The sequence below is a fragment of the Propithecus coquereli genome, unplaced genomic scaffold, assembly GCF_000956105.1.
Source record: "Propithecus coquereli isolate 6110/MARCELLA unplaced genomic scaffold, Pcoq_1.0 Scaffold269, whole genome shotgun sequence".
NCBI classification, from domain to species: Eukaryota; Metazoa; Chordata; class Mammalia; order Primates; family Indriidae; genus Propithecus; species Propithecus coquereli.
In genome coordinates, this window is record NW_012148274.1 from 2,148,379 (window position 1) to 2,168,802 (window position 20,424).

The 20,424-nt window shown below is 62.7% G+C and overlaps 1 protein-coding gene across 1 annotated transcript in view; it reads left to right on the forward strand.

Annotated features, from left to right (window-relative positions):
• The window catches only part of SLC6A13 (solute carrier family 6 (neurotransmitter transporter), member 13), a 46,403-nt gene extending 31,795 nt beyond the window's left edge, over positions 1–14,608 (forward strand). The window contains exons 5-15 of the mRNA XM_012647478.1: positions 832–916; positions 1,443–1,575; positions 2,327–2,461; positions 8,450–8,553; positions 9,222–9,346; positions 11,135–11,247; positions 11,569–11,706; positions 12,361–12,463; positions 12,920–13,020; positions 14,056–14,226; positions 14,486–14,608. Of these exons, the coding sequence (XP_012502932.1) occupies positions 832–916; positions 1,443–1,575; positions 2,327–2,461; positions 8,450–8,553; positions 9,222–9,346; positions 11,135–11,247; positions 11,569–11,706; positions 12,361–12,463; positions 12,920–13,020; positions 14,056–14,226; positions 14,486–14,608 (1,331 nt within the window). The remainder of the gene's footprint in view (positions 1–831; positions 917–1,442; positions 1,576–2,326; positions 2,462–8,449; positions 8,554–9,221; positions 9,347–11,134; positions 11,248–11,568; positions 11,707–12,360; positions 12,464–12,919; positions 13,021–14,055; positions 14,227–14,485) is intronic.
• Positions 14,609–20,424: the final 5,816 nt, after the last annotated feature.

A 20,424-nucleotide genomic window follows, 5' to 3' on the forward strand; every position in this document is an offset into this window, starting at 1 on the left:
TGGGATGGGAAACCCAGGGACGGTCTTGAGCTGGGACGTGACACAAAGTGACGGAGCTTTAACAGGTCACCCCAGCTGCTGCAAGGGGGCTCGACGAGGGAGCGAGGGTGGAAACCAGAGGGCGGGTGGGAGCCGGAGTCCACGGCGGCCCGTACCACATGGTTGCGGCAGAGGTCACAAGAAGGCTCAGAGTCCAGGTGTTTCGCAGGTAGGGCTGAGACAGTCTGCCGACCTGGGCTCCCGCCTGCAGGATCATGGTACTAACAGAATGCGGAAAAGAATGTCGGCACTCTGCAAAACTCCAACGTGACATGCAAACACGAGGGAGCCGCCGTCCGTGGCGCATTTTATGATCATGTTTTCCTGTAACCTCCTGCGAGACGTAGAGTCTCGTCTACATTTTAGTGACGAGGGAAGCAAACTGTAGAGCGCCAAGCTGTAATGTGCCCCAGGCCACGGTCAATGCCCAGAGGGTCAGACTCAAGCCAGAGCTTCCGACCTGTGCTCTTAGCGGCGCTGCCACGCGGCGTCCCCGGCAGCACCCGCGGCATTCCCCAGGGGCCGTGGCTTCGCCTGGAAGTCTCAGTGTGCGTCACCGCCGATCCCGCCGTGATGGAGTGTGTGCCGGGCGTCCACGGACCCACGCGTCGGAGGGCGGGGAAGGGCGAGGCGGGTTTGCCGAGGTCGCTGTGAGGATCTCTGCGAAGACTGCTTTGTCCCGTCTTCCCACGGGCCTTCCCGCCTGCGCTCCCCAAGTCCCTCCTGTGCTGCCCAAGTCCCGCCTGCGCCCAGCTGTGCCTGTGACCCTGCTTCTCCCCCCGCGACCCGCAGAGCACTGCGTGGAGTTCCAGAAGACCAACGGCTCTCTGAACCTGACCTCCGAGAACGCCTCCTCCCCTGTCATCGAGTTCTGGGAGTAAGTACGGCCCCTTCCCCGCGTGTTCCCCGGAGGGGCAGGGGAGGGGCTCACGCGGGCGGCAAGGGAAGCATCCGGCAGCCGCCGCCAGCCCAGAAAGTCACTAAGTGGCTTTTCCCGGTTGGCCTGCGTGTTCGGAGGCGAGAACCCTGCGGTTCTTCTTGGGCTGGGCCCCATGTGCCCGCCTCACCTGGCCACGCGGATACACGTGGCGCGGCGCGTGGGCGCTCTCCCAACTCCCTCCTCTCTGGCGCATGAGCCTTGCCACTTGTCCACCCTGGTGCCTGGGGCTCGATTCCTGATACGAAACATCCTAAAACCATGGCTGAGAAAACGCGTGTTTGCACCTCCTTCCCCGGGGTAGCCAGGACGCAGAGCAGCGTGCCTGGGGACAGGGTGTGTCTGCCTCTGTCTCTGCTCGGAGGACAGCCCCAGGGCCTGAGCGAGAGAGCCGGCAGGCCCTGGACAGAGCCGGGAGGCACTGGGGCTGGCAGCCAGGGCGGAGCCGGGTCGACCTTCTCCCCAGGCGGCGGGTCCTGAAGATCTCGGACGGCATCCAGCACCTGGGGGCCCTGCGCTGGGAGCTGGCCCTGTGCCTCCTGCTCGCCTGGGTCGTCTGCTACTTCTGCATCTGGAAGGGGGTCAAGTCCACGGGCAAGGTCTGTGCGGAGAGCCTCTGCCCCCCCGGGGGTGCCCTGAGCCGTGGGCTCGTCAGAGGTGGGAGGGAGGGACCTGGTGAACGTTTCCTGCGACTCCGGGCCGCGCTTCTGCGCCTCTGCTGGACTCGGTCCCGAGCACGTCTGGTGTTTAGGGAGACGGAGTGGAAGGGGGTGAGAAAGGCGGGAGGGGCACCCCCCGGGAGTTTGGTCTTGAAATATGCCAAGCGTGGGGGCGCATCGCACACCCAACGCTGTCCTTGGTTCCCCGTCTCCTGTAACGGTTCTTTGGAAAAAGAATTCCATTAAGACTAGTTATCTCCAAATGATTCTTGCCCAACTCCAGAATTTTGGGGTGCTCTCTGCCCTAGAGGTCATGAGGTGTTCGGGGCATTCTAAGTTCTTCTGGCCTTGTGCCCTGGAGGCCTCTGACAGCTTCCTTCCCAATCGGGCTTCCCGGCTGTGCTGAGCCAGTGAGCTCTGTGAGGACGGGGACCGTGCGCCACAGATATTTTCATACCTGACAGCCCTTGCCATCATTCCAAGCACGCTAGCTGGGAGAACGCCTAAGTTCATTTAGTCACTCAACAAACACTTACTGAATATGTGTCGCTGGGGGGAGGAAGGCTGAGGGGAGGCTTAGGGAGATGGGCTGCGCGGCCGTGGTGGGTGGGAGGGAGGGAGCAGGAGGGGCTGAGCCCAACCTTTCTAAGCAGCCCCGTCCCCGCCTCCTCTCCCTCTCTGCCCTGGCCAGGTGGTGTACTTCACGGCCACGTTCCCTTACCTCATGCTGGTGGTCCTGCTAATTCGAGGGGTGACGCTGCCCGGAGCCGCCCAGGGAATTCAGTTCTACTTGTACCCAAACCTCACACGCCTGTGGGACCCCCAGGTAAGGAGCCACAGACAGGGCCGGCCCGGGGCTCCGGAGGGGAGCCCCTGCTCCTGGCCCGACCCCAGGGCGTCCGTGTGGTGGGCACACGCTTCCTTCTCCAGACGTCTGCAGCAGCTGTTCGTGGTCAAGGTGTCTGATGCTGCCCCGTCCTGGTTCACGGGGCACACAGGGGACCTGAGCCCCGGTGACATTTCTCAGGGGCTGCGAATATGCCACTAACAGCTTCACTCAAGGGCTGAGCCGTTCTCCCCTCCGTCCCCCCACGCCCTTCAGGCACTCGTCTCTTGGCGAGCTCGTCTACTGAGCCTCCTGTCTAGTGCTCACCCTCCGCCCTGCCACCGTCCCTCCTGCCCACGTGACTCGGCCGCAGGCCTGGCTCCCTGGCCTCCCTCTGGCAGCTGGGCCGGTGTTAAGTTTCCCGTCAGTTCCTCCGCAGTCTGCTGCCGGCGTCCTTGTGGCCGGGGCGGGGGCGCTGCTCCCCGAGAGGAGGGTTTGTGGAGCGAGGCCCAGAGCGAGACTGCCCTGCCTCCGACAGGCCTCTCGTTTTCTCCTCTTTGGCAGCCACGCGAGAGCTGGCAAAGACAGGAGGCGCTGAGGGCTGGCGGGGAGGGTGGCTAAGCTGTACCCCAGAGCCCCCGAAATTTCATTACCATTTAGGCACTGTCCTCTGACTCCTCGGGTCAGAGGCCACCCTCCCTGGGGACCATGTGTGCAGTAGAGTCCCTCCGCTTGGCGGTTGGAAGACCCTCTGGGTCACTTAAGGGCAGGCAGCTCCCAGCACACGGAAGACTGGCGCTGGGTGGCTTTCCAAACACTCCGGAATAGCAGGGCACTGCCACAGTCACCGAAGCTGCTGCCAGGGGCAAAGGAAGGGCGGGCGCACGGTCCAGAGGTCACACAGAGGCCGCGGCGCCCCGAGCAGAATTTCGGGTGATCCGGAAGCTGAACGTGCTCAGGTCTCCCCGCCGCCCCTGCCTGGGTCATGCCTCTTCCGAGCCGAGTTCCACGGGGACCGCCGTGGCCTCCGTCCTGGCTGGGATGTCAGCTTATCCTCCCTTGCCATTTGCTAGACGTCACGGTGCTACAGACGGCCACCCCCTCACGTCTGTGCGGGCACGAGGGCTGCGGTCGGGCTTTGAGCCAAACAGCACAACCACGGCTGTCGCAGCCCGAAGGATCCCAGAGATCGGCTGTGCAACTCCCTGTTGCACAGACGAGCAAACTGTGACCTGAGGTCGCACAGCAAGTGCGTGCCAGGCCAAGCAAAGGGGACTTCTGCTTTGTGAATCACAAGCGCTGTGACTTATCCGGAACCGAAGGGCTGTGAGGAGAGTAGGTGGCAGGCGGCAGAGTCCAGGGAAGGCTCTGAGGGCCCCGCCAGGCGTCGGCCTGGACCCCCGTGCGCCAGAGCCGCTGCGGTCCTGGCGCCGCAGAGCTGGGCTCCAGCGGCGAAGCTACGGAGCCCACCTCCGTTTGCAGGCGGCCCGAGAGGAGGCAGTGCTCAGGCAGGACACAGGCAGGCGGGCTGGAAGAGAGAAAGAATACAGGGACCCAGTGTTTCCAGAACCAATTTATGGCTTTGTCCTGCTCAGCCCCTTATAGCCCGCAACTGCCAAGTGCCGTCCCTGGCGTCGTTAGGGGTTCCTGGCGTTCTTTCGGCCGACCTCGCAGCAGACGAACGAGGCGTCCCAGTGCATAGGCAAGGAAATCAGGGCCTGGCCAGCTTGAAGAATGTTCCGTCCTCACGCCTGCAGCTGGAACCAGATCTGCACGATCTCAAGCCCCACATACCTTGTGGTCTCCGCTCGAAGACCAGGTCCCTGTCTGCTGGTCCTTCCCCTCAGAGCTTGTTCATCCGCAGACGTTTGTCGAGCATGTTCTGTGCCAGGTCTGTTCTAGGTGCCGCGTTTGGTGTGGGGCGGCTTCCAGCAAATAGGAAGCAGGTGGCCCAGGGAGCCTCCCACTCTGAGAGCCAAGAAGGCCGTAGGCCTGTGTCCGGGCGACTGCAGGGAGTGAGGCTGCCAGTCTGCGCTCCGGGACACCCGCCTTCCCGCTCCAGCCAGCTGCGGGCTGGGAGGGGGCGTAGCTCTTCCAGGTGCTTTGAGGCTGCAGGAGGGAGATGTTTTGAGAGCCAGGCCTGGTCCCGAGTCTCCGAGCAGCCGTTTTGTCTGCCTGGTTCCGGCCCCACGCTGAGGCGAGGCCTTCGTAGTCAGTGAACACAGCAGCACCCGCGGGGTGGGACGTCCTGCCGGAGCCCTAACTGGATCTGGGGGGGCACTCCCCGGGAAATGTGATAATTCCCGCTGGCATTTGCCTGGCACTTGGGAAGGCTGCGAGATTCCTGCTCGCCAACACGCAGACCGAAGCCATGTCTCTCTGCCAGGCACGAGGCCGGCAGCCGGGAGCCAGGCACGGAGAATGCCACCTCGCCCGTTTCCTCCCATCTGCCGGCTGCCCTGCCGCCTGACGTCCCCGGGCTTGTCCCTCGCACTGGGGAACGGCGCTGGGGACCCGGGGCTGCCCCACGCAGGGCGTGCGCCACGTGGACCGCTGTTTCTGTCCCGCGTCCTGACGCGGTGTCTGCTCTGCTGCGCTTTGGCGGATGGATAAGAGCAGGGGACGGGAGTCCGGTGTTCACAGAGCCCCCACTGAAAACTTAAATCCCTTTGTCGAGCAACTCTAGTGAAAGATTTGTTTAGGGAGGAAGTTGGAATCGTTGACTAGAACTAGTCTTTTTGTTTCAGTATTGAAATCTATGTCACCTCATTATGACGAGAGGTGAGCTGCTTTTTAAAATAACAACAAGAAGCCAGGTGCGGTGGCTCACACCCGTGACCCCAGCACGCACTCCAGTCTAGGCAACAGAGGGAGACCCTGTTTCTAAAAGAGGGAAAAAATAAAAGCAACAACAAACAACAGCCAAAGCTAACATTTATTAAGCACCTATCATTTGCCAGGTACTTTGCTGAGAGCCTGACACAGTTCAACCCTCAGACTAACCTGTGAGTCGGGGGGTCGACGGGGGAACAGAGGCTTAGGAAACCTAAGAAACTTGCCCAGAACCGCAAAACTGGCTTATGGGGGAGCTCGGGTTTATCCCAAGTAGCCTTTTGAAGTCTGTTGTCTTAATCATCATGATAGATCTTAACCAAAGGATAGGAATTATTTTGAGAGTTTTAAGGGCTGCTTTTTGTTATTCTGGAAGATGAGATAGGAAATGGATATTTATTTGTTAGGTATTTTATATACATTATTTTATTTGTTGTCATGCCCATTTTCCTGATGAGAAAAGGGAGGGTCAGAGAGGTTGAGTGACTTGCCTAAGATCACACAGCCAGTATTTAGTAAAGTTAGGAATTGAGCCCAGATCGATTTGACTCCAAAGTCCATGCTTTTCCCTTGACACACCATTGCCTTCCTAAAAATAGTGGATAGATGTTAATAATCCTGGGGGGTAGACTCAAAGCTGAAAACGTCTTCTGGATCTTCTAGAGGTTTCTCTCCTCTTCTCTCCCCAAAAGACTTCTTTTCCCCCACACCACACTGAGCGTTTTTCACACTTGTTTTTTCCTTGATTGGCCTTCCGCCCCAGCCAAAGACACATCAGAGCTTTGTTCCAGACACCGGCGCTGCTGGAGTGGGAGGCGGGGAACAGCTTGCCCTGCTTGCGCCACGGCCCCCCGGCCGCTCCAGCCCTGCCCAGCAGGCCTGTCGGGCAGCAGCTGCGCGGAGAGCGGGGCTCGCCAAGCGCCCAGCAAGGGGCTTTGGCCACAGGCCCATGTCTAACCCCTGAGCTCTGAGCTCACGGCCCTCCTGCTGCACCCTGCTCTGTTCTCGTTGACCTTCCTCCCAGCCGGCCTCCGTCTGAGCCCGCTCCCACCACCCCCGCTCCGGGGCGAGGAGAACAGCCGAGTCTCGATTTCTCTCATTATTCTCCCCGAGCCCAAGTTCGCAAAGCTTCGCCGTGGCAGGTTGCACGCCTGCCTGCGTGTGGGCCGCAGGGTGTCTCCAAGGCAGTTTCCCTGGTAACTGCGGCCCGCTCTGCGCCCTGCCCACCACCAGGTGCGGGAACACATGTGTCCCCGAGGCCACATCCGGTGACGTGCTGGGAGGCAGTGCCGAGCGTGGCAGCTCAGGGCCTTGCGCTGCCAGGTCCTGCGAGGGGGCAGGGACAGGTGGAGCAGAGTGATGGAGCAGAGTGACCTCGTGCGGAGGTTCTGAGACATGGGATCTGCCGGGCAGAGTTTTCGTAGAGAAGAGGACTTGAAATCCCCTGAAGGAGCAATCGGCCTGGGCCGGGCATCTGCCCCAGCCGGGTGTGGCATCGTGGGGTTTCGCCAGCGCTCCCCTTGCCCGTCCTCCGGGCCCGCCTCGCATTCCGACCCCTTCCTTCTCTAACTTCCGACGTAGATCCCGAAACCCTCTCTCCCTTCCGCGTCGTAAATTTTCCTCGTGTTTGAAAAAGTTTCCCTGGTGCTTCCGCCCTTCTGAGCTGCTTCCTTGACGCTCCGGCCCCTCTCAGTCCTCTGTGCTTCTCGCCACGGACCCCCTTCCCTGGTGCCCTGCGGAAGGCGCCAGAACAGGGCTGCAGCGGGCACAGGGACAGAATGCGGGAGACACCCGCTTCCCTGCTCTGTCCCGTTCCTGCAGAGGCTGCAGCGAGAGAGGAGGGGGCCTGGGCGTGTCTCTGACCCCGTCTCGGGGGCTGTGGGGCGGGGTCCTGCAGCGGCTGTTCCTTAGGGTCCCCCAGGAAGCTTAGGAAAGGATTCGGTTTCCGGGTTCTTCTCCAGGCCCAGAGAGTGAGTGTGCCAACTGGGGAAGCTGCTTGGGGACTCAGTGTGCCCCGAGGCTGTCGGCTTGGCCAGGGGTCCCTCGGACCCCAGCAGCGCAGAGGCCAGGGGGCAGCGTGTAGGGGTGGCGGCAAAAAGAGAGGCCCGGGGGCGGGGCGGAGGGTGGCGCTGAGGGTCAGGCAGGCAAAGCAGAGACGGGGAAGGGGCGAGGCGCGTGGACAGGAAAGGCCGAGGCTTCGGCGCGTGGGGACCGCAGGCCGGTGCTGGGGGAGGGAAGGAGGGCAGGACGGAGGCTGTGGACAGCAGGCGCCTGTTTGGGGGCTGCCGGGATGGGGCCGGGGGAAGGCACGGCGGGGGCACAGACACGTGAGGGACACCTGCCCCGGCCACATCTTCGTCCACGGCATGTTGCGTCACGTGGCGCTTGCATCTGCCGCGGGTGGCAGTGCGGGGGAGGGGCCGCAGCCCGGCCCCCACCTCCCTCGATCCGCAGGCTGCTTTGTTCTGTTGCTGGATGCTCTTTCTCTCGGGGCTGTTGCTCTAGCTGTGGGCGCTGAATCGTAACATGCACGGCTGGGCCGGCCAGCTGAGATAACAGCCGCGAGGACAGACCCCGGGTTTGGCGGGAGAGTCGCTTTCCCCCGCGGAGTACAAAGCCCTCCCAGACGCATTTCTGTTCACCCTCTTGACTTTCCGTGGCTGCGGATTACTCCCCCCGGTTTTCTCGGGGAGGGTTCTGAGACGGGAGACGCAAAGCCACACCCTCGAGACGGCTCGGCCGTTAGGACCCACGTCGCTAGGGGCGCTGAGTGTGATTCCTCCCGTGCTGGTCGCACCACCGCCGCCGAGGATGGCGGAAGGCAGGGCGGAACCCACGATCACGACCTCGACGGCAGGCCCAGCTCCGTTCCGGGGCACCGTCCCGTCCTGCCACACGCCTCCACCGTGGGTCCTCGGGTCCTTTCCTCTGAATTTCTAACGCCTGTTCCATCCCGGTGGTGCCCGGGAAGTGTCGTCTGGGAGCCGGGGAACAGAGCCCACGGAGGCAGCAGGGCTGGCAGGGCGCCCGCGCCAGCTGAGAACAGGTTTCCGTGCAGCCCCGGCCGGGGCGGCTCAGCTGCCTGCCTGCGTCCCTCCACGAGGCCTGCAGGCCCGTCTTCTCTGGAGCTCGGCTTCCTCCCCTCTTCCCTTGCAGGTGTGGATGGATGCGGGCACCCAGATCTTCTTCTCGTTCGCCATCTGCCTCGGCTGCCTCACGGCCCTGGGCAGCTACAACAAGTACCACAACAACTGCTACAGGTGAGGGGGGAGTGGGGCCGAGCACACCTGCGTCCCTCTCCTGCCCTCCAGCGCCCCGGACCAGGCTGAGCTGGAGGCTGCACTGGCTCCTGGCCTGGCCTTCTGTGCCCAGCGCCCCCGGCCGCGCCAGCAGCCTGGCTTCTCCCTGTCTTCACGTCACCCCTCAGCCCCCTCCCGTGCAGCCTGGCTCACCTCATGCCCCCCGCGGCTCCCTTCTGCCTCCTGGACTCACGCCCAGGGAATTTAAGCTGATGCTGACATGAGCTGAAATGCAGCTGCAAAAATCATCGCGTGCATCTCAGAATCAAGTTTGGGCAACCGAGAGTTCTTTGTTGTTTGGGGTCACCCGTGTCCCCAGTCCCTTTGCACGCCACACGGCACTGTGGCAGGGGGCGGTGTCCCGTGACGGGGCGCAGTGTGGGAGGGGCGGCCGTGTGGCGGTCTGTGATGTTGAGATTCACGGCTTACATCCTTGGGGCCTCATTCTTTTAGGACAACCTCGATTTATTCCCCGTCCGAGCCAGTGGGGCCCGGGTGGTGGTGGGAGGACCAGCACCCCGAATGGCCGTCTGAATTCCGGACGCCCGGGGCTCCCACGGGCTCCGGGCAGGAGGCCCGAGGCGCCGACAGCCCCTTTCTGACCGGCCTGTCCCCCCCCCCGCCCCCAGGGACTGCATCGCCCTCTGCTTCCTCAACAGCGGCACCAGCTTCGTGGCTGGGTTCGCCATCTTCTCCATCCTGGGCTTCATGTCCCAGGAGCAGGGGGTGCCCATTGCTGAGGTGGCCGAGTCAGGTGAGTGCGGCTGGGCCGGGCCCGGTCTGAGCTTTGGCGCCAGGACCCAGAGCCCCTTCTGTTGTCACCCACACTCTGGGCGAACCGTGGCCACCTGTCAGCGGGTGTGTTCTGGGACGACTTGTGGGGAACTGAACAGTCGTGCCCGCTTCGACGAGGGGACGGTACACGGGGACCGTCCCTCTCCCCGTCCCTGGCTTCCAGCGCGTCACTCTGGGGGTAGCCAGTGGTATCAATTTCTTGTTTATCCTGCTAGAAATAGTTTAGACATACATGAGAAGTTATATAGATACACACATGTCGACACATACATACATACACACTACTATTTCTGTTTCTTGCCTCCTTTTTTAAAAAACCGAATGATAACACACTTCGCATGTCATTCTGCACCTTGCCGTGTTCACCTTAAACTGCATCTCGAGATACGTTTGCAGCAGCACGTGGACTTTCTCCATTTTTGAGTGACTGGCTTTCTACCCTGTAGTGTTGTTGCTGCTTTTAAACAAAACCAGGCCCCAGCCCCGTCTGGATAAGCTGTAAAGCGTTTCCCTTGCTCCTCCCCTGTTCTTGGGGACCATCCCCTTTCGCTCCCTAACAAGCGGCTGTTTATGGCGGCATTCACAAGCCCGTACCTGCCACATGGATGCCCCGCGCCGGGCGGCTGGCATAGCTGACCGCTATTAAAAAGGACAACGTCTCACTTTTTTTTTTTTTTTTTTTTGAGACAGAGTGTCACTCTGTTGCCCGGGCTAGAGTGCCGTGGTGTCAGCCTAGCTCACAGCAACCTCAAACTCCTGGGCTCAAGCGATCCTCCTGCCTCAGCCTCCCAAGTAGCTGGGACTACAGGCATGCGCCACCATGCCCGGCTAATTTTTTCTATATATTTTTAGTTGTCCAGATAATTTCTTTCTATTTTTAGTAGAGACGGGGTCTCGCTCTTGCTCAGGATGGTCTCGAACTCCGGAGCTCAAACAATCCGCCCGCCTCGGCCTCCCAGAGAGCTAGGATTACAGGCGTGAGCCACCGCGCCCGGCCGACGTTTCACTTTTATTAAGCACTTACTGCATGCCAAGCACTGCGTGAAGCGCTCTGCCTGTGCTCTGCAACGTAGCCTGGGAGGAGGGTCCAGGCACCGTCCCGTCTCACCGTGTGCGGAGCGAGACTCAGGCGGCGCACAGGGCCGGGGTCGCTGTCGTGCTCTGCCTTTCAGAGGCCGCTTCCTCTGGATAGACCCGGGCTCGAGCGCACGAGCTCGTTCCCGCCGTTTGAGTCAGCCGAGAGGAGCACTCACCGACCGAGGGGACGTGTGTCAATGACATTCTGACGTTAGTGCCAGCTCACTCGCCGGGGGTGACAGCGGCAGCGAGCGGAGGGCCGGGGCGTTTTCTCTGGAGCCACCTACAGACTTTATGAGCTCGGCAAAGCGCCTCGTGCGCCTGCTCCTACGGCCTCCTGTGGCCGGCGCGGGGTCGGCTGCTGCCTCCCGAGCTCATTCCCAGCTCGAAACCGCCGTTTGGGGCGGTAGCTCTGGAGAGCAGGGCCCTGCTAGATCCGAAGCCCTGCGCCTATGACCTCTAGGTCCTGTCCTTCCAGCGAGAACACAGCAGACAGCGCCCGGGAAGCCTGGGCACTGGGTGGAGGTTTGGTGGCTTCTGGGTGAGGACGGTGGTGGCCACGGTGACTTGGGGGGAACGGTCCCTAGAGCTCCTGCTGGGAAGCCGCGGGATTGCGCCAGGCCTGCGGCTGGCCCGGGCACTGGGCTGTATCCTCTGCCCCCCGCTGCAGGCCCTGGCCTGGCCTTCATTGCCTACCCCCGGGCTGTGGTGATGCTGCCCTTCTCTCCTCTCTGGGCCTGCTGTTTCTTCTTCATGGTCGTTCTCCTGGGGCTGGACAGCCAGGTATCAGGAGGGGCCACTCAGAGCCTGGCGGACGGGCGGGGCGGGGCGGGCTGGGGAGGGGAGCAGCGCCCGGAGGTCGAGCTTTATGCCCCAAGGGGACCTTAAAACAGCTGGGGACTGGGCAAATGTCAGAAGCGGATGCCCTTCTGGGGACCCAGGGGAGCTCGACGGGTGGGTCCAGCCCTAATCATTCGAGGACAGCAGCTCCGGGGACTTGAGACGGGGGGCTGGCCGGGCCGGCCCCGGGAGCAGGAAGCCGGAGCTGGCCGGTCGGGCTTGTTCTGGGAGCTCTTTGCCTCCAGTTCTTCTGCCTCTCACCAGTTCGTGTGCGTGGAGAGCCTGGTGACCGCGCTGGTGGACATGTACCCCTGCGTGCTCCGCAAGAAGAACCGGAGGGAGACGCTCATCCTCGGAGTGTCTGTCGTGTCCTTCCTGGTCGGGCTGCTCATGCTCACGGAGGTGCGGGCTGGGGGCTGGAGGGACCCGGGGAGCAGGAGGAGGGACCAAGTGGCAACACCTGCGGGGCGGGGCAGATGCCGTGGCCCCTCTTCTCCCCTCCACGGAAAGGACAAGGAGCTAGTTCCTCCTCTGGCCTCTGGGCACCCGCACCTGCCTCTGGGGGTGGGTGAGGGTCGTTCGGCGAGGATGGTTGGGAAAAACGGCCCCTCCAGCAAGATCCTGGAACTTCCCGGGCAGCGGAACCAAGTTCTGTATACAAACTTCAAAGGGAGCAGGGAGCCCTGGGGTGGGTGACGCTCCGTGTGCGCTCGAGGGAGGAGGGGGGAGACCAGTGACAACCCCTCCCTCATCCTTCCCGAAAGAGTACGCACGATGTCTTGGGCCTGTGGCTCAATGCTAAATGTTCTCGGGGATAATCTAACGATAGCCGTCTGATTCCATCTGTCTTCCTTCCAAAAACCATAATAAAAATCAGCATCTCAAATATGCCTAGTGCCGTACAGCGTACAAATCACATTCTCTTTGGTTATCTGTCTCCTCCGATCCTCACCGACCCCGCTCTGTGCCCCGGCGCTGTGAGGGTCAAGGGCATAGGGGTGGCTCTGTCTGTTTCCTCTGGATAAAGTTCCTTCTTTTGTACTCTCCCCGGCGCAGGGCGGGATGTACGTGTTCCAGCTCTTTGACTACTACGCGGCCAGCGGCATGTGCCTCCTGTTTGTGGCCATCTTTGAGTCCCTCTGTGTGGCTTGGGTTTACGGTGAGTGACCCCTCCGTGGGCCCAGCCCCGGTACTCTCCCCCACCCCAGGGCCCTTACACAGGAGAGGGACATCCACCGCCCACACCCACGTCTTCCTGGGACTCCTCCTCCACCCAACCTCAAACATCTTGGGAATCCTGAATTGCTACCCTTGGAGGTGCCCTCCAAAAGTCACCTTGCCCACACTCCTGGTTACAGCCGCACCTGGAGCACCTCAGGTGGTCAGGCCCATACCCTGTCCTACCCAAACCTTTTCAGCTTTTAACAGCCCTGATGGCCAGGAAGTTACTGCCTTTACCTAAGGCAAGTTCTGCCCGCTGCTGGCGATTTGAAAAGACAACCGCGATACCGTCTGTCCGCCACTCCTTGCCCGTCCTAGTCTGCGTGCGGCCCCGTCCTGGCGCTGGGGGCGCTGGAGGACAGTCTCTCTCCCTCCCTTCCTCTCCCCCTGGCAGGAGCCCGGCGCTTCTACGACAACATCGAAGATATGATCGGGTACAGGCCGTGGCCTCTCATCAGATACTGCTGGCTCTTCCTCACGCCAGCCGTGTGCACGGTGAGGAGTCCCCGAGGGACAAAGCCGGGCGGAGGGAGGGAGCCATGGTGGCGGCAGCAGGGTAGAGAGGCCGCCAGCCCTCAAGCAGACTTCTCCCTGGGAGTGGAACATCGTCTTAGATTTCCATTCTTCCTCCCGTGGGATCTGGACCGCACAGCAAGACAGAGCCCTCCTTTCGGTTTCACGACAAACCCAGTTCCAGAGCTGTCGGATGGTTCGACTGACACCAGGGTGGGCCTTACGGTCACAGGCAGGACTGACGCTTGCGGGCGTCGGGCGGCTCCTGCGAATGCCGCTACCCCAGCAGGAGGACGGCAGCGGTCACGGGCACCTGCTCCGACTGGGCACAGCGCGCTCACGCGCGTCGACTCCTTCCAGCCTCACAAAGCCCGTGCCTTGCTGTCACCCACGCGTGTCGACTCCTTCCAGCCTCACAAAGCCCGTGCCTTGCTGTCACCCACGCGTGTCGACTCCTTCCAGCCTCACAAAGCCCGTGCCGTCACTGCCACCCTCGTCGTGCAGACGGAACGGAGGCTACGGAGGTTAAGCGGCTCACTCAGCCCAGAAAGTTGCAGAGAACTGGGGCTCGAACCCAGGCAGCCTGGCTCCGGGGTCTGAGCCTTAAACGGCAGCGTGCCGCTTCCTCTGGTGCCTCGCTCTGTGTCAGCGGACCCCAGCCTGCGCTGTGCGCGGCGTGTAAGCGAGGGTCGGGGAGCAGGAGGCACGACCCCCGCCCTCGAGGCCCTGGCAGCCCAAACTCTGGTGCAAACACTTGAAAGCAGCCAGCGGGCACACGATCATGTCCTCCCCGGGAGCCAGCCACGTGCAGAGGGGCCCAGGGGTGACAGGGCGCAGGCCCCGGAAACCTCCGCTGGGCTGCCCCGAGGGCAGAGGGCGGACGGAGGTTGGAGGCCCATCGGCCGCGACCAGCCTGGAGGCGGGTTCGGGCTGGAGCGTGATCTCCGCCGGCCGCTCTGTGGGGCGGAGAGCCCGGGCCCAGCCCCCAGCCCCTCTCTCTTCTGCCCTCGCCCCCAGGCCACCTTCCTCTTCTCCCTGATCAAGTACACGCCGCTGACCTACAACAAGAAGTACACGTACCCCTGGTGGGGCGACGCCCTGGGCTGGCTGCTGGCTCTGTCCTCCATGGTCTGCATTCCCGCCTGGAGCGTCTACAAACTCGGCACCCTCAAGGGCCCCCTCCGAGAGGTAGGGAGTGAGTGGGGGCTGCCGGCCGGGCGGGGGCTGGCGCGCAGAGGGCCCGTGCACGGCGCGGGTCGTGCTGAGATGTCTCAGGAGGAGGCGGGGTGACTCCAGGACCCAGGCAGTGGTGACGGGGCCGGTCTGTGGGGGGCAGGCCGACGTGGTGGTGGGAGGCGGGCAGACCCGCCCCCCTGTAACCGCTAGCCCCCCTGTAACCGCTAACCCCCCTGTAACCGCACGACGGCCACCTCCACTCTCCTTGCAGAGACTGCGCCAGCTCGCGTGCCCAGCCGAGGACCTGCCCCAACGGCAGCACGCGAGACCCTCTGCTCCTTTCACCCCCAGGACCTCACTGCTCAGACTCACGGAACTCGAGTCTCACTGCTAGGGGCAGGCCCCCATGGTGCCCGTGGGCCTGGCTGTGGGGCCGGCTGCAGGGGCCAGGGGCGGAGGCAGCCTTGCCCTTCTCTGCCCCCAGCTGGGGTGGATAAGGCACAGGGGGATATTTTGGAATCTGCCTTCTGAGCTGGGGCCTCCCCCGCAGCTCCCTGCGCCGGGGGCAAAGTGAGATGCAGGTTTCAAGACCACCCTCTGAGACGGCCTTGGGGAGCGGGGTGAGGGCCGGTGGGCGAGAGCACCGCTGGGCGCAGGCCCCTCACCTCGCCTTCCATTAAATCTGCGTCTCCCCCGACCCCAGCGGCTCCATCTGGTTTCTGTCTCTCTGCCTGCGGCCTTGACCCCTCCCCACTTTGAGAGCCCGCCTCCTCCCGGAAGCCCCCGCCGTGGCCCACCAAGCAGAGGTGGTGGCCGTGGTGGGGGTGGCGCAGGCGCCTGGAGCGGAGGAGGCCGTCGGGCCTCTCTCCCGGCTTCCCAGGCCCCTGCCCCGGCTCCGTGTTGTGGAATTAAGAAGGGCACGGAGGAGGCCTGAGCAAAAGGGAAAGAAGAGGAAGGCCTGGTGCCCGCTTCTCCCTGTGGGGTCCTTACCTGCCCCGCTAGCCAGACTGCGCGTGTGCGTGTGTGTGCATGTGTGTGCGCGTGTGCGTGTGTGTGCACGCGTTTGTGCGCGTGTGTGTGCGTGTGCGCACGTGTGTGCATGCGTGTGTGCGTGTGTGCATGTGTGTGCGTGCGCGCATGTGCGTGTGTATGTGCATGTGTGCGTGTGTGCGTGTGCGTGCGTGTGTGCATATGTGCGTGTGTGCGTGTGCGTGCGTGTGTGCATATGTGCGTGTGTGCGTGCGTGTGCGTGTGTGTGTGTCCACCGAGGCTGGGCCCTGAAGCACGGGATGGGGCTGGGCGGCTGTGCAGGCCCACGGCAGCAAGGCACCGCCCGGCTCGGCCGGCAGAGGGACCCCACTTCCTGGGACCGCCTCGCGCTTCTGAGAACAGGAGAGGCCACATGTTGCCACCACCCAAGGTCGCCACACGGGGGCGGCACTGCGCGGCCCGGCTGTGCCGTCAGGGCCTGAGCGGCGGGGTGAGCCCTCCGCATCAGGCTGCGAAGAGGATCCAGGAGAAAGGCAAAGCCGCCCCGCCTGGGCACGGTCGGGCCCAGAGGGCCCCACGGGGCGTCTCAGCAGCCTCACCTCTGACGGGAGGCGGGGGCCGGACCCCGTGTCTGGCTGTCGCTGTGCATGTGTTTGGACGTGGCGGACACACAGCTGAGTTTCCGGCTGCGTGCCTGCCCGGGTGTCTGCCTGTGTCCCCGCCTCGGTCCAGATGGTTCTTCCGGTGCTGGTGCGGGGATCCCTGCGATTCTCAGAGCCGCAGTCTAAGGGCCAGTGGTTCCCCAGCTGATTCTCTTAGCTTTTAGATGTCGGTGGCAAGATGCGCTGAAATCTTGGCTGGTCTTCAAGCTCTGATTCGTCGTCACTTGAAGAGTTTGTGAGAAGTGATGACAGCAGCCCCGCCGGGTGTCGGCCTTGGCGGCTGCTTCCCAGAGAACAGCCGGGCGGGCGTTTCCCGAGGGTGCCGGGCTCCACCACGGTGCTCGTGGGAGCAGAGCGCCCACACGAGACACACGTGGGGCAGCCCGTTTGCCGGACGCTGTTGACAGAACCCCTGCCTCGCCGTGCTCACTGCACGGTGAGCAAAGACAGATGCGGTTTCTCAAACGGCGAATGTGACCAGTGCTAGGAAAGGAGGCAGCAAAGAGCTGCGAGAACGGAAAGCCAGGCGGTGCGGGGAGGCTGCCCAGGACGCCGTGTCCGGCCCTCTGTCCGTCCATCCGCCAAAGCTGCCGGAATCTGCGAGCCCAGGAAGGGACGCAGGCAGTTCAGCATGGCGACCGCAGTCCTGTTCGGGAGAGTCACTGATGGCGGGATGTGGCCTGGCGATCGCCCCTGGGCGCAAGAATCGGGGTCCGGTCCAGACCCCACCCGCCTCTACCTCGCCGCGCGTCTCTGCAGGAGTTGCTCGGAATTCGCGCTCTTTGTTTTTCAGGTGGAGTTGGTACCAGGCGCCTCCCGGGTTTGTCGTGGGCGCCGACGGGGTGATGGGTGTGTTTTTCCAGTCGCTGGTGCCAAAGGGCCTGAGGCCGTTAGACCGGGTGGCGGGTGGGTGACGGGGAGAGGCCCCAGCAGCCCAGGGGTGCTGCCAGGCCGGGATGCCGGAGTGCTGGTGGCCGGGTCGGGGCGCGGGAAAGGAGGTGAGCGTGCGTGGGTGACCTGGACGTGGCTTCAGCCACTGAGGGGGAGGAGACGGTCGTGGAGGAGCAGGGCAGCTGACAGCACCACCTGCTTCCCCGCCGGGAAGGGGAACCCTTACGGATCCTGCAGTTCCCGCGGAGGAAGACGCAAACCGAGGGGAGCCCCTCTCGTCCGGAGGCCACTCCTGTCGGGGAGAAAGGCGGGGACAGCCCGGGCGAGCGCTAGCTGATGGGGAGAGGAGCACGGGTGACCGGAGAGTGAGAGGCGCAGCCCAGGGCTGCAGGGAAGCCACCGAGCAGGCGCTGAGCCCACCGGCTGCCTTGGGGCCTCGTGCACGCGTGTGTACCCGGGTCTCAGATCCACACGTGTGCACACACTCACAGTCCTCACTGTCCTCCGATAAACACGCACAAACGCAGAGACACCGGTCAGCCAAGCGCACGCCTTTATAGGGGCTTGAAGTCCTGGCTTGGATCCCGGCCCTTTGACTTACTAGCTGTGTGACCTGGGGCAAGCTGACCTCTCTGGTCCTTAGTTTTCTTCTCTGTAAAATGGGAGCAATACTATTATATCACAGTGTTGTTGGGTCCAGCAGAGGGCATAGGCACAGCTGCCCTGGGGACAGGTTCAGGCAAATCCACCCTATTTCCCATCGCTCCAGCCCCACTGCGCTGGGCTGTCCGTATGACGAAAAAGCCCGAAAAATGTTCAGAGAGATCCTCGCTGCCCCTGGCTTCCCCAGCACCCGACATCAGGGCCCCAGGCCCCAGGAGGAAGCCACGCATTTATTGAGCTAAGCATGTTTGCTAGGAGCCGAGGGAAAGGGAGCCCTAAGTACTTCCGCATCCCGCGGTCTTGCCCAGCACGGCATATTGTCCGGGAAAGCGGGACCTGAGCCCCCCAAGCCCTCACCCATCCTCTGGGAGAACAGTGCCCTCCCAAAAAAAGGGCAGACTGGCATCATTTTTCTCCCCTGAAGCTGCATCCATCCATCCACCCACCATCCACCAACACTGAGCGTCTGCCCCCAGACGGCACCGTATTAAATGCTGGAGGCAGAAACAAAGAATTAAGAAACAAGCCCCCTGCCCTTTGGATACCTGTGGTCTCGGAAACAGTGCGCTACAGCGGAATGAGTGTAGACTTTTGGAGCCAAGAGGCCCGGATTCGAATCCCAGCTCTGTCATTCACTAGTGCATAGCCTTGGGACAAATCACTTGGCTTCTGTTCGCCTCAGTTTTCTCATCTGTAAAATGGGGCTCATAATTCCTACATTTCAAGGATCTTAAGGGGATGAAATAAGGTAACACGTCAAACTCCTAGTCTGGGTTTGATGCTCAGGAAACAGGTCCCATGTCGGGTCCTCTCATGGCACACAGGGGTTAGGGGATGAGGGTGGGGAGGAGAACATTCTGTGGGGTCCGCTGTCCTTCTTAGTGCGGCAGGGTAACCTGTCTCACGACCGCATTTCTCTGGCCCCTCCCAGTCTCAGCGAGACTTTCCAGGGATCTTGTCTTTTGCCAAGATGGGGGTCTCCGGCCTGTGGGAGTTTACCAGTTGGTCTGAATGCTCAGTGGGTGTCGGGGGTGGGGGTACTGGGGGGGCTCAACGTCAAGGCAGGAAGACTGAGGTCAGAGGCAGTTGGATAAAGACAGGCAGGGGTCGGGCAGGTATTGTTCGGGGAAAATCGGACTCCGTTCCCCGGGCCAGGCCCCACAAGGGGAAGGACGGGTGGCAGGACTGCCAGGCCATGGCCGGTCACCTCAGCACCCCCACGTCCTGGCAGAAAGCAGGCCAGACTGTCGGCCCCGGGTGAGATTTTTGAATGAATGCATGAACGAGGAAATTCACCCTCTCCCAGCCGGATCCTCTCCCTCTTTCTTCCCTTTATGGAGAGGCGAGCGTTCTGTTCTGGAACAGCTGCCGCCGGGTAACCTTGTGGGCTTCTCAGTCCCCTCTGCAATAAGCTCTGTGGCCGATCGCCGTGGGCCTGGCATGCAGGGGCAGGCCACCCTGTCCCAGCTGGGTGCCGGGTCCTGGCCGGGGCACGCGGGCTCTGCCAGAGCCAACCTGCGCCGGGCTTCTGGCTTCACGGCGGCCAGGGTCTGGGAAGCGTGACTGGCCTTGTCTGGGTGGGGAACCCCCAGGAGATGCCGAGAGACAGGGAGGGGGAGGCTGGTGGAAAACTACCCGGGGAGGCTCTCGCTGCACACCCCACCCCTGCCGGGAAGTTCCAAAGCACAAAGAGGAAGCCCATGTGAAGGGAAATTTCCCCTTCTCCCCGCAGCTTCCCCCCCCCACACCCCCTCGGTGGCGAGAGGCCAGGCATTGGCAGCGTTGCCTGGGGCCAGCCCCCCCCAGCCCTGCTGCAGGGGACCCGCCACAAACACCAGGAACACACACAGCCTTGTGGGTCCTTCCGTGCGGCCTTTGGACCGCATCCAAATTTCACGGGACAAACGCTTTCACTGAAAGGGGCGCAGCTGGGAAAGAGGAAGCTTTTCTTGCCGCCTTTGGCGCTTAAAAAAGAACAACCTTGAAATCCGAAGGCCACGGGTTCCCCGGCCCGGCTTGTCTTCAGCCCCCACAGCGACCCTGCCAAGGAGGTGTGATCTGCCTTTGACAGATGGGGAAACCGAGGCTCAGACCCTTACCTGGCTGCCGTGACTGACACACGATAGCGGAGTGTCTGACCCGCCCGTGTCCTTTCTACACTGTGCTTCTCGAGATGTGCTCAGAGAGCTTTTCTAGGAAAATCCCAAGGGAAGCACAGCGGTTGTGAAGGTCTGGAGCCCTGCCTTGAGGCCACAGGGGGCAGGTACTGGTGGAAAACTCCAGCGTGTGATTCACCCCCCTGCCCTGCCCTGGCCAGCGAGGCCAGCTCCCCTCCCAGGAGTTTCCAGCCTGGACTCGGTGGCCCCTATCCGCTGCTCTGGTAAGAGAGGGCTGCGCCCTGCCCCGCGCACCCCACGCCCTTCCCTAAGACGGACATGGTGCTGGGAGGCCATGGGCCCGGACGGGAGCAAGAGGAGGGGGTCGGTGGGGTCCCTGAGCCCCTTCCCCTGCCGGAGGGAGTGGCTGAGCCCCGTGCTGGAGGGTCACCTAGGAGGTGGCCACGGAGGGCACTGTGCAGGGAGGGGGCTGGGCGGGGGCACTGCAGACAGGAGACCTGATGTCCTGGGTCTGGGTGTCCTAATCCCAGCTCACACACTTTTGGCGTCAGGCCCTCCTGCTGCTTGTGGCATTTCTCTGTCCCTTCACTTCCCAGTGCGTTCGTTCGGGCGCACAGAGCCACTTTCTGCCTGGCAGTCCCTGCGCCACCCGGCTGGGTCCCTGCGCAGGGAGAACAGGGCGAGGAGGGAAGGTGGAGGAGTTTCCCTCTCAGGGCCGGTCTCTCTTGTCATTCTCATAAGTGGCTTCCCTGGGACTCTCCCGGAGCTGAGCCGGGTGCAGGGGCCCGAACCGGAGACCGCGGTGAGCAGGAAGGGGCGGCCGGCTGCACCTGCGCAGTCTCTGCCTCCGAGGGGCCGGACTTGCAGAAGCGAGTGTGTCTGTGCCG